We start from the raw sequence: 13,415 nt of genomic DNA, 5'->3' as shown, positions 1-13,415 counted from the left end.
TAAGAATATCTTTCCCCAAACCTACACCTCCTATGTATTATCTTAGTTTATCAAAGCAGCAATATCATTATCAAATAAATCATCAAAGCCAGAAATCTGGGCATCATCCTAGACATCCCTGTCCTTCCCTGAAACCCAAATCATTGCTTTAGTGCCTGACACATAGTAGAGACTGAACAAATATTTATTGAATAAATAAAATTCACCCATTTTTATTTCCATTTCCCTAGACTCTCTCCTTTCCTATTTCCACTGCAGTGGTCAGGCCCTTACTCTCACTTTCCTGGGTGATTGCCATTCCATCAGTTGTCGTGCTTTTTGTTCTCCATGTTTTTTCTTCACTGAATTCTATTTCCCTTAGTTCACAACATATTCAAGATTCTTACATGTTTGTGTATGAAATAAACTTCTTTCTCTAAGCAATTGCCACATTTCTATCTCACCCTTCTTTCCTTTGTCCCAGGTGTCTTTAAAGGTCTCTAGCTCATTTCCTGACAAGACTCATTTAACTAGAGTATTTTGCAGTGGGGGTAGTTCTAAACCATTGTTGGATGAATAGAAACTGATTTTGACTGCAAGCTTTCTTCTCCACCTATGACCCTCAGCCCCAGGGCTCCAAGAGCAGACCTCAGGGGCAAACTGTTCTGAGAGGGATCCCTTCTGGTAAGCCCATTTAGACCTTCGTCAAGCATACACTCAGTTTTGAAGAGACTGGTGAAATAAATTGCAAGTACTTTGGTTGGAATATTAAGTATTCAGTAAATACTTACTGGATACATAATAGCTAATATTTATTAAGCACTTGCTATGGATGAGAAATTCACATCGATTATCTTAAGCTCCCTAAGGAGCACCGGTACTGTTTCATAGATAAGGAAACTGAATTTTAGAGAAATATAACTTGCTCAGAATCAATGATGTAGATTCCTGAGCCAGGTTCAAACCGGCAAGCTAGATGTATAACTATATTCTTAATCAGTCCATTACATTTTCTTGGCTATACCATACTAGATTCTACAAGAAATAACAAGGAATAACATTCCTCAAGAAGCATACAGACTAGTTAAGGCAGTTAACACGACAACTATAATTTAAGATTGACATTGATAAGTACAATCTGAAAAGTGCAAAGCGTTACTAGAGTTCTTTTGTGAGATCAAGATAGATTCTTGGCCTCTGTCTAGTTAGAAGACTATAGAGGATACATAGAAGGTGTGGACTTAAAAGATGGACAGGATTTAAACAATTGCTGGTAAAGGGGAAAAGGTAACTCAGACTAGGTAACAACAGCATTGAGCCAGGAAGGCATACAGCATGTTCACGAGATAGGGACATCATTTGATTAAAGCAAAAGGTGGGTGAAGGAAACGGGGTAAGACAGGAACAGTAGTCGGAGACAAGATTCTGGATAATTTGGACTTTCTCTGTAGTCTACAGGTATCTAGTGAAGATTCAAGTTATAGTACTGTGAAGAGTTCTTCAAGAAGATCATTTTAGCAGCAGGTTGTAGAACTGGTAGAGTAGGGAGACTGAAAGAACGTGTATTTCACAGGAGACTTAAGATAGTTCTGGTACATGGTCAAAAGATCTTGGCCCTGGGAGAGAAACAGTAGAAATGAGAAGGGAATAGATTTTAGGGAGATTTCAGAAACAGAATTGACTCAGGTCGATCTTCGCAAAATAATGATGTCTATGCAACATAACTGAAAGTATTTTGCTTTACGTCTTAGTTATTAGGGGCCGGGAAACATTTTCAACTGAAATTTAGAAACTAAGTTTGGTTGACAAGCCTACTGTCATTACATACATTCAAATGTGTGTATGTAAATGCACACATTTACATACACATACAAATCCACACACACTTATACACGTATATAATGAAAATATTTGAAGTAAAGATCTAGGAAATAAAATAAATAAAGGTTAAAATCAAGATAACTTGAGACTTGACTATGGAAGCAATAAAAAGGCAATTTATTATTTAGTTATGTTATATTTTGTCTGATTTTAAACAGTTACATATGTATAAATTTAAAATAGAGCCACTTTTTTCTCAAAGTACTCACTTAAAGCAGTTTATCCCATTAACTGGCCTAATAAAAAAGTAATTTTCTGTGTATTAACAAGTGGGCAGCTTCACTTTAATTGGTTTTAATTACAAAGTTTCCATTTTACTCAATTAAGAAAAATACTTAAAATCATTTAATCCTTAAGAGAATTTCTAAGTTATGTGACGAGAAAGGAAGATGAGCATTTTTAGTATCTTCATCTGCATTAAAAGATTAGACAGCAAGCCACAACTTTCCTGTTTTGTACGATCTTCTATTCTTAGCCACTTCTGAAGGAACAATTTGAAGAAATAAATTCTTTGTATCCCAAAGGACTTCCTAGAATTCTTTGTTAATGATTAAAACAGGAATCTTGAAAAGCTTACCAATACCTTTTCAAGGAAGAATGTTTATAGTTAACACAGATTTAAGAGGTAAAATCAACTCTATCATAATTGGATCTGCTTATTTGTAAAATAAGGAGGCTGTACTAGACAGACTCTAAGTTTCCTTCTGATAATACATCGCTACAACTTATTCATAGTAGATATTGAGTACTATTTGCAAAGCACTATGCTACCAAGTCTTGCACCTAAACTGTATCTGCCCTCAAGAGCAACATTTACTAGTCCTTTTTATTTAGCTTCAAATTCTCCCCTCAATTTGGGATAGTAAATAACAAACTAGCTGTTGGACTTACTCTCTATTTCCATTTCCATAGGCACTGTCTAAACCTGCACTGCCCAGTATCATAGACACTAGCCACATATGACACCTGACACTTAAATGGTGGCTAATCTGAATAGAGACGTGATAAAACTGTAAAATATACACTGGATATCAAAAACAATACAAAAAAACAGATGTAAAGTATCAATAATTTTTAATATATTGGATTACATGTTAAAATATTTTGGAGCTACTTGGTTAAATATTAATTTTACCTTTTTTTTTTACTCTTTAAAATTTGGCTATAGAAAATTAAAATTACACGTGGCTCGCATTGTATTTCTATTGATCTAAACCCGACAGACTTCATCCACAGATTACCATGACTTCTCTCCATGGCCCTGATTACACAGAGTAATAAATAATTATTCACATCACTCTTGTTATAATTCCCTTCGACTGCTAGTCCTGTGTCTGGCCAACTATCTACTTCCTGATTATTTGAAACCATAGCCTTCTATTCTTCACTGTGAGGGTTAGGAATGATATTTGATTCTAGATTTTGGATAAGGAAGGAGATTATGATTCCATTCAAAATCTTTTTTTCAATACTTTGAAACAGTGACTACATGTCACACAGAGTGAGCATAACACACACATTTCCTGAATACTAAATCGGATAAGGAAATGCCTCCCAAGTTCTCAGTGACCAAACTTTTCACAGGTTTATCTTTCCTTCTCACTACCAGTGACCTCTCTTCTTTCAGAATAGGATGATGTTTACTCAGCCTATCAGTAGTTACTGTTACTGAATTTTGGCTGTCTCCTTGACTCTTATTAATTACATGAATGCCCATGCAGCCACAATACGAAAAGTGAAGTAGCCATTTAGTCTTATTTAAGACAGAAAAATTGAAGTCTTTATATAAAATTCCCTTTAACACCAAGAAGCATTTTTTAAAGGAATATAATCTTCTCTACTCATCTGATTTCCTTTAAGAAACCTAATTGAAGAGGTTTATTTATTTTATAATTAAAAACCATTTATGAAACAATCTGTACAAGGAACTTATAAAGCTTTCCTAGATCTGCTCAATAAAATAAAAATGTTTAAATAGCAATACTGAAACAGGGTATTTTGAGGTCAGTATATATATATATGTATAAAAAAAGCTAAATCGTTGAAAATAGCTCATCGAAAAATACAATCAAGTAAACTTATTCTTTTGTTTTAGAAATACTTGTACACATATGTTTTGGAACCTTGTTTTACTTTATTAATAGAAGGTGAATTTGATTTTCTAATAGAATAATATTTAAAGTTTGGTATTTTAAACAAAATATTTTAAAGTAGAAAGGCACTTCAGAAATCAGTTTTGTACTCATTTTATGGATGAGATTTAAGCGATATTCCCAAAGTCACACACCTACTAAGTGACAGAAGACTGAACACATGTATGTTGACCCCAAGTTCAGCTTATTCCAGCATTATGCTGCCTTAACCCTTCTTTAACTTTTATCTGGTTAAAGAAAAAAGAAATATTTAAATTCAGATCTATATAACTAAAAAATTATATTATCAGGACTGTTAATGTCCTTGTTCTATTTATTTGCAGCAAAGGTATTTTAGTAATATGAATAGGAGCTGTGAAGATTGATGGGTAGAGATGGGCAGATGTTGAAGAAATTAAATCCTGTTAAAATGTTGGCAGGTATCAGAGGCTCATATAACTTACTTGAAACTTCCAACAGATTCCTTTTTGTAAAGGCTGATAAGAAGAATGAAGTCTGGAATGGAGTCTGGGTCTGTTACTCTCTTCAGCTTGATCAAGACTGAACATATTTATTATTTTATTTGGAGGTACTGAATCGTATATGTAAATTGTATCTTTGGAGGTAATATAACTATGGATATATTAGGACATTATTGTAGTGAAACTATTCCCAGTAAGCCTATATTTTGCTCAATATTGATGGGTAAACTGGATAGCATCCGATATATATTATCACAAATTACTCATTTCTCAAAAGTTTCCAAGTTATCTTTAAGAGAAGCTACAATAGAAGACTATACCATTTCTGCTTCAATTTTTTCTTCTTAAGAGAGAAAACTTTATTTTGTATCTTCAAGGATTTTTTTCTGTACAATTCAAGTCTTTATTATTAACCTATTCTGTGCCAGGTACTCTTCTGGGTTCTAGGAGTACAAATATGAATAATACCTGCAGTAGGCTTAAAAGTTCAACTAAAATAAGTGGTAGAAGCAAACATTCTGAGGATACTGTGATATATTAATTATATCCAGTAAGCTGCTAGAGAGGACTGTTACACATACCATATCTTACTCCTCTGAGATTTAGTTGTTAAGCTTGACAAGTGGGATATCTTTAAGAGTAGTTTTTTAAAAATGAAAATAAATCTAATGCCAGTCACAACATAAACATTCACCAGTATGAAGGATTAGATAATAGCATTTAAACAAGATATAGAATAGGTAAGAAGGCTGCCAAAGACAAATTTAATTTTACTTCAGATTTGCTTTGTGTCACCCTTGGCTATTGAATCATGGGATATTTTAGCATGGTACTGTCCTTTGACAATCATGAGTGCAGATGACCTATTTTCAGTTTAAAATGAAAACAAAGAATAAATTAAATATATGCAAAGTCTTGGAATTTGAAGGTAATAGATGAGTAAAATTCATAAGACTTGTAACAGAAACACATAAATACATTTTTCCTAATTCTTAAATTGGACACTTACAATAGGAATGAATTTTCTTAAAAAGTATATCAGAGACAATAATACTCTCCTTTACTCGAGATGAGATCATTCCCCAGAGCTGAATCAAGAGATAAATGTTCTTTGGTTTGTGGTGATCTCATAAGAAAACTTAAGCTTCATTTAGTCATTTAATGATGAAAGAGTTCAGCTTTTTGTCAGTTAAAAAAATTAATGTATCATAGCATCATCTATATACGTCTAGAAGGAAAAGTTTCTATTAAAAATGCTTTTAAAAGATCTCTAATATGTTTACATACCCAAATAATTTATTACTGATACTTCATAAGGAATATCGTTTTATTACTGTAATCACAAAATCATAATTTCTGTACAGGAATGTATAAGTGAACATTAATCAATGCATTGATAATTCACTTCATAAAGAGGGTGAATACACTACAGAACATATTGTAAAGAAAAAAATATTGTAAAATTTTCTGGCCTTGCAGTGCACTTTTTAGTGCAAATATTTAAGACACAATAGTGTTCAATTCAGCAAAGTATTGCAGAATGTCATGCCACAGTCCACTTAATTCAAAGAGGGTCAGGACATGCAGCTTGTAATAAAATGACAGAGGATATATATATATATATATATATATATATATATGTATACACACATACACACATATATACATATATATATATATATATAACCACATGTGTGGGTAAATCATAAAATATATAATGATTTATTTAGATGGTTTTAAATGATTTCACTGTGGAATTTAGCGTAACTGGAAGAAACATCCAAGATCTTAACAGGAGTGATCTTCTTGCTAGGCAATGGCTTTGGCTTCAGGTAGGAACGCCTCCCAGTATTTTATCAGCTGTGAATAACAAAAATAAAACACATTCTCATTACCTCTGTGTCATTTATAATCATATATTCTGTAAAGCACTAAAAACACTATACAAATAGTTAATGGCTACTAACACTAAAGTCTGGTTCTTAAAGGAATTATTTTAATTTCTTTATCAGAAGTGTGTCAATATAATTATAAATCATATATAAATTATTTAAAAGATCAATTATTTCTTGATTAATTTGTTGATATAAACAATATAATTTAAAAAATACCCTAAAACTTAAGAATTTTTTGATTTGTGCAAAATTCCATATAAAGATTGTTAGTGTAAATTAGATTACCTTAATAATAAAACTGCAATGAGCTTTACCAATATAAAGTGATAACATCTCCTAATTGAGAGGATATTCATATTTTATGTTATTGCTAGCCAAAAGAATGAGAAAAAAAAGGAGAAAGAAAAGTAAATATTGGGCAAGAAAGGGAAAAGAGACTGGAAAGAATTATCTGCCAGTCTTTCTTGGATAGTTCGGAGAACAGACTGAAGTATAAACTAAAGTTAAGTTTAAAACAATTCCTTTAAAAGCAAGCTTATATAACATTATATTTTTAAAATCAGATTTTATCAACTAAGTATTTAAAATAAAAATTAAATATAATTTGAAGATATAATGTCATCACCTAATTCAAAAAATGATACAGGCAAGTTTCTAATCCACATAACTGGAGAAAAAATCTTTCTATCAAGACATTAAATAATTTGATCTATTACTCAAATTTATATTGAAGTACACAGGAAAAAAAACTCTACTATCTTGTTATAGACTTTGATTTAATATACATGAAAACCACTGTCTTCTCCAGTTAAGGAAACAAATGCCACTACTTGTGGCATACAATCACCATCAGCCCCACATAAAACAAAAATCAAAACAATATTTTAAAAAACCTTAAAAAAAGTTTTAGTTTAATTTTTTTATTAAATTAAATTTATTGAGGTGACATTGGCTAATAAATTTATAGGTTCAATTCTATAATACATTACCTGTATACTTCATATTGTGTGTTCACTATTCAAAGTCAAATCTCCTTCCATCACCATGTATTTGACCCCCTTTTCTCTTTTCTACCTACCCTCTCATCTCTTCCCTCTGGTAACCACCAAACTGTTGTCTGAGTCTATGGGTTTTTGTTTGTCTTGTCTATTTGTTGCTTTTAGATTTATAATACAGAGTGGAATATTACTCAGCCATAAGAAAAGATAAAATAAGCCCATTTGCGACAATATGGATGGGTCTTGAGAATATCATGCTAAGTTGTCTTTTATAGGAGAAGAACTTACTATAAGAATTTACTCAAACAGGTATGATTAATAAAGCAATAAAATTTGGAAGATAGGAAAGGGAAAAAGTTGCCTTTTTCTCTAGCCTAACAACGAGAAATGTATCTCTCTCCTAGTATTTAGAAAGATTAGAAGCAAAAAAGACCTGAGAGTTCTCAATTACTTTAACTACCATTTTTTTCCTTTGCTGTTACTTGCTTTCTCTACTTCACTTCTTATTGCCCCTTAAATTTAAAAGCTCATTTCACTCATTATTGTCTTTAGTAGTCTGCCATGACAAAGTAACTGCTTGAGCTAAAGCCAACTCTTGTCTTTCAAATGAAAAAAGCATACCAAAAATAAATTCTGGAAGAAGTTTGTAAGTTATAAATTATAAAAAAAACTTAGCTTACCTGCTGCTGTGTTTGTACTAATGATTCTAAGTACTTGATAATAACGGTTTTAAAATCTTTCACTCGTTCTTTCTGTTAAAGTACAATATATGAAAAAAAGTCCATTAATTCAAAACTAAATTTGATTTTACCACAAAATCGCAGCAAAATGTGACCACATTGTTATGTGTAAAATTATTATACTTGCCTCAAATCTTCCTACTTCTTTTCGAATTGTTTTAGAGATTTGTTCAAAATCTCTTTCGCCTTGTTGCACTTTTGCCTCCCACTAATAAAAACAAACAAAAATGCACACATTTTTTATTCCTTTCTGGAAAAAATTACAGAACTAACTGTCATGACGACTTATTTAATTTAATGTGATGTCTGAAAACCCTGAGAGCTCCATATTGGCAAAGCCTTACTGAGCATCATTCAAACTTGTATCTAACCTCCCATTAGCAGAGATACATGCCAGCTTAATTTCCATTAATATTTCACTGTCAGATCTACTCAAAATTAGGATATTCTAGTACTTATTGAACTATAATCTCCACTGCTTAATTAACTATGATAGATGAAATGATTTCGAATATAAAATTCACTATCAAATAATTTAGCCGTGTTAGATTGTAATTTTCTCATTTCTTTATTATATCATTCATTACTTTAAAATACATCAGCTATATTCTGCTATGTTCAAGACTATATGTTTCTCACAATTTATATGCCTATGGAAATACTTTAAATTAGGAAAATTCTATGACAAACATTTTAAAAAGTTTTGTAATGGTAAAATGTCCAGATTTAAAAAAAAAATTGTGGAATTATGGTCTACTGAAGACCTATCAGTAAATATTAAACTCAGTACAGAAACAACAAAATGTGACTAGTGACCAATGAAACAGCTAAAATAACTGAAGACTTACGCAATGAAATGATACTTTCCCACTATGTAACCAAAACTGGTACATACTCTTCAAAGAGCAGGTACAATTACTTTTAGTAATATAAAGGTTGTCCTACCTCTTCAATTTCCTTATTGAAGCATGGCAAAGAAAGTGTATAAATTATAATAAACTTATACATATTTACTAAAATACCATATATAATACATATATATGGGGGATAATGTTGCCTGGAGACAGCTAAATGTGAGACAGTTTACCTCTAAAACTATTTTTAGACACAAAATAATTAATTATCTGAAATCAAATTAAGCATCTCAAAAGAAATGTATAATTATTAATTAAATGTAAATGTAAATCTTTTCCTTGCATGCTTCTTTATCCATTCCATAATCATGTGAAAGTAACAAAGTGCTCTGGAGATTTTAATGAAGATCAAAATGTTAAAGTAATTCTAACACAGTTCATAAAATTACGGAAAAATAGCTAGGTGGTGAATGGTTCAGAAACAAATTTATGAAAAATTATGCTTATGTGAATGACTCATGAAAATTTTGTGTAGAGATAAATAAAGCATTTTGTATTAATCACCTCTCTTATTTCATTTTTAGCTTGCTGTATTTTATCTGGTTTGTTAGCAACCATCATTTTTGCCTCAGTTTCACGTTTTTTGAGCAAAGTAATTTGAGCATCTTCCCATTTCTGCCAGCACTTCATTCGATGGTCAAACACACCCTATAAGTGAATGACATGATTATTAAGGGATAGTTAACACTGAAATACTTTCATAACACTAGATGTGCTGTAATACTGAAAACAATAAAACCCAGTATTTAAATTCTATTCTAATATACTGAAATACTGAAAATAAACATGCCAATATCAAAGAAAATTCAGCTCTGAATTTTAAAAAATTATTTAGAAAATCCATTTTACTATAGGGTTTTAAATGTGGCTTACAGTAAGATTTCTAATGGGGTTTTATGTTTTCAAGAAAGATATCTTCAATAGGAAAATGCTAGTGTCATATCTACATTGGAAGTTTTCCTACTAAATAATATCAGAAGTAGATTTAACTGTTGGAAATATGCCAGAAATTGAAAAAAAGAAAATGGTAAAAACCCATAACAGTAAGTAAAGTAAAACTGTGAAAGATTACCAATAGCAAATAAAGGAAAGGCAAAGCAATTAAAAAGGGTAAAACAAAACAAAAAAGATAGTCTTACACAAGACAAAAAGGACAGACGAATATATATATGTCTAGTATGAAGAACTAAATGAAGAAACAGACAAGAAGACCACAACGGAACAAGTCAACCAAGTGCACTAGCTCTTTTCAAGGGCTTTGGCAGGGCAAGAAGAAGTTGAATGGAAGAAAAAAACGAAATATGAACATAAGGGAGTCATTTGAAGTCTCATGAAAAAAACTGATGGGTAGGATGGAAAAACGTAATCCTTTCTCCAGCTTGATGCTGGTAATATATTTCTATTATTTTAGTATTTACTAATTAAACAAATGAAGCGAGCATAAATTAAGTAAACCAGAAAGCACTAAACCAGAGTTACTTTCATTTAGTCCAAAAAAAAGAGCTTTTTGGATCAAGAAACAATAATAATTACATGTCTTCATAGGGACCTGCTAAGGAGGAAAGTATGTAGGCAGTGTACTTTAAAAATGTAGGTTTCAGAACAAAACAAAGTTGGATTCAAATACTAGCTTTGTCACAGTATGATCTTGGGTAAATTCATTTAATTTCTCTAAGCTATAGTTCTCTCAAATATAAAAGGGGGAAAATGAGATATGTATTTGTAGATTAGAAATAAAAAGTATATAATACAGTGACTTAACCTAGTGGATGCTTAATAATTAGCAAGTACTATATATAAATTACTTCTAAATAACATACACATATAAATGTAGTTGATTAACTCAAGATTTTTACTAAAAGTGCAAATAATAACTTAGTAATATGGAAAAAATAATTGGACTGCATTTATATCATATAGCATATTTTTAAAATGTAGGCAAGAACGTTAAAAACTCCAAATCAACCAGAAACCAGAGTACTTTTTCCCAAAGAGTTCTTAAATATTATGCACATATTGTAATATATGTAAATTAATCAGGACAAGAGACATCCTGGGCAAAGTGATAAATCAAAGCACCTTATCTATAGATATTTAAATCCACTTTGCTAGATTCATCGTCAGATATAATTTCTCTTCTCACATTAGTAAATGAATCTTACTGTCCTCTGTGTCTGCTTTCCTTGTATTTTCTTTATATAGAGTTAATTCTTATAGAGTTAAGACTGATTTTTTTCCTGAAATAATCGGACTTTAGTAATCTTACTTTTATCATAGCTCCTACATCTGTACCACAATAAAGATATGATGGTTCTGGAATATTATGAGATCATAAACTGGTCAGGGACCAAGTTTAAATTAGTATACACTAAAAAAGCCTATGTATGACAAGATAACCTACTCTAGTAGAACCAGCCTTTTATAAGAGGGATAGATTTACGCTGATGATTCCCTTTAGACCTATATTCTGCCAATTTATGGTACACATTTGTATGCAAGCTGGTCTAGGTTAGACAAGGCTATAGTTGTGGTGCAGTTTTCCTGGACTACCAAGAAAATAGGATGGTGCAAATTTAATTTAATTAATACATTGTAATTCAGTGACTCTGAAAGTATGCTGCCCAGTATTCTGGAGTCCTGAAAGGATATGAATTTCTTACAGCCAAATAAGGAAGCTTTAAAAATCCTTTGGAACCCATCAAATTTTTTTGTAATTATTTTATATAGTTTTTTCAAATTATTTGGATTCTCTGTAAGAATTCTTAATGAAGAGTTCTAGTACTAAAAACGTTAGAGATTATTACCCTTAATCCCTGATAGTGGCTCACAGACGGCCAATGCATGAGAATACACGCAATGAGTTTCCCAGATATAAGGCCTAGTCAGTATTTTTAATGGGTAAAATTTCTCTCTCTTTAAGTCCCCGGTATCTGATGTTCTTAGCTTCCTATTTTGGCTCTATATAGTCTAATTCCCAAAGTACTCCTAATTTCAAAATTATCAACAAAAAAGTAATCTTAATATGGATAAAACAAAAGATGAATTAAACAGAGATTAGAAATAAGATAAAAAGAAAACTGGCCAGAGGACATGATATGATTCGTTAGAAAGAAAATAATGGCTTATTAGTAAAGATGCTTATATTTACACTACCTAAAGAAACTAAAACATATATAAAAAATCCCTTCATCACTGGGTGGGAGAAAAAGGAACACATGTTGATGGGAGTACAAAGAAGTATAACCTTTTTGGACAGCAATATGGCAATATTTACTCAAATTCATATACCCTTTGGGCAAACAATTCTACTTTTAGGAATTTTATGCCCAAAGAGCTATTATCAAAATACTAATATTAAGACTGGATTGTTTAAATAATTCAAAGTATTCCTAGATTATGTATAATGGAATACTATGCAACCATTAAAAAAGAATGTACATGCTGATATAGAGGCCTCTCTAAAATGGAGTAGGTAAAAAAAGCAGGCAAAGAATAGTGGATATAGTAATGCTTTCTGAAGAAGGAAGGAAGAAATGGGGAGAGAGAGAAAATTAGCTTTACATCTATGCATACTAATTCTGTAAAATCACACAAGAATCTAACAGCATTTAATTGAGGAAAGAGAGACGAAAGATCTTAAGTAGAAAATAAATTTACCTTTTTGGGCTGTTAGAATTATTATGTGCATGTATTACTTTTTCAAATAAAAATGAATTAGTTTTACACACACCAAAAAACAACAAAAAATAAAGAACACAAATATCACCTTATTACTTAATTTCTTAATTCCTTTGTGTGGTTGACCTGGGCTAGGTTTCAATAGGAATCCAATGTGAAAAATCAGGTTAATTTAAATTTACTATAGCTCTTTAACTCTTTTAGTCAATGAATCACTAATTCAGTATTTCCCAAAGTGTGTTCCACATATGTAAAAGTATATTAAGTGGAAAATGATTCCTGTTCATATGAATTTGGAAGTCTCTAGATAAAACAAAATTAAATGTTTTATTTTTTACTCCTAGGCAGTTCTGAGCTTTTTACATGTACTCTGAATGTACAAGATAAGAATACTGTATACATTATCTCCCAAATTCAGTTGACTGTGGTACATCTTTTGGTGACAATGTTCTATAGAACATATCCTGGGAAACATGACTATAATTGTAACTTCATGAAATGTAAAAATGTAGCAAGATTTAGGCAGTATTGGGAAAGCTGTTTCTGAGAGATTAATATCCATTACACAGATCTTTTCCTAGATTAGCTCTTCTTTCCAGGTACCACTTCTCATACTGCCTAGCTTCCATTTTGGACCCACAGGTTCCGAAGGTTTTTTAATTTTATTAATTTTTTTTTATAATAGCACTCATGCTAGTGGTAACTCTGGAATGAGG

General features: G+C 31.2%; 1 protein-coding gene across 1 annotated transcript in view; it reads right to left on the bottom strand.

Moving 5' to 3' along the window:
- Nucleotides 1-5,783: 5,783 nt before the first annotated feature.
- The window catches only part of SNX2 (sorting nexin 2), a 54,307-nt gene continuing 46,675 nt past the window's right edge, over nt 5,784-13,415 (bottom strand). Inside the window, exons 12-15 of the mRNA XM_039848550.1 lie at nt 9,526-9,669; nt 8,235-8,315; nt 8,048-8,119; nt 5,784-6,334 (exon numbers count right to left, since the gene is read on the bottom strand). Coding sequence (XP_039704484.1) covers nt 6,284-6,334; nt 8,048-8,119; nt 8,235-8,315; nt 9,526-9,669 — 348 coding nt within the window. The 3' untranslated portion in view covers nt 5,784-6,283. The remainder of the gene's footprint in view (nt 6,335-8,047; nt 8,120-8,234; nt 8,316-9,525; nt 9,670-13,415) is intronic.

The sequence above is a fragment of the Pteropus medius genome, unplaced genomic scaffold (assembly GCF_902729225.1).
Source record: "Pteropus medius unplaced genomic scaffold, Ma_sr-lr_union100, whole genome shotgun sequence".
NCBI classification, from domain to species: domain Eukaryota; kingdom Metazoa; phylum Chordata; class Mammalia; order Chiroptera; family Pteropodidae; genus Pteropus; species Pteropus medius.
Note: the sequence above shows the minus strand (reverse complement) of the source record. Positions and strands in the feature narration are given on the sequence as shown.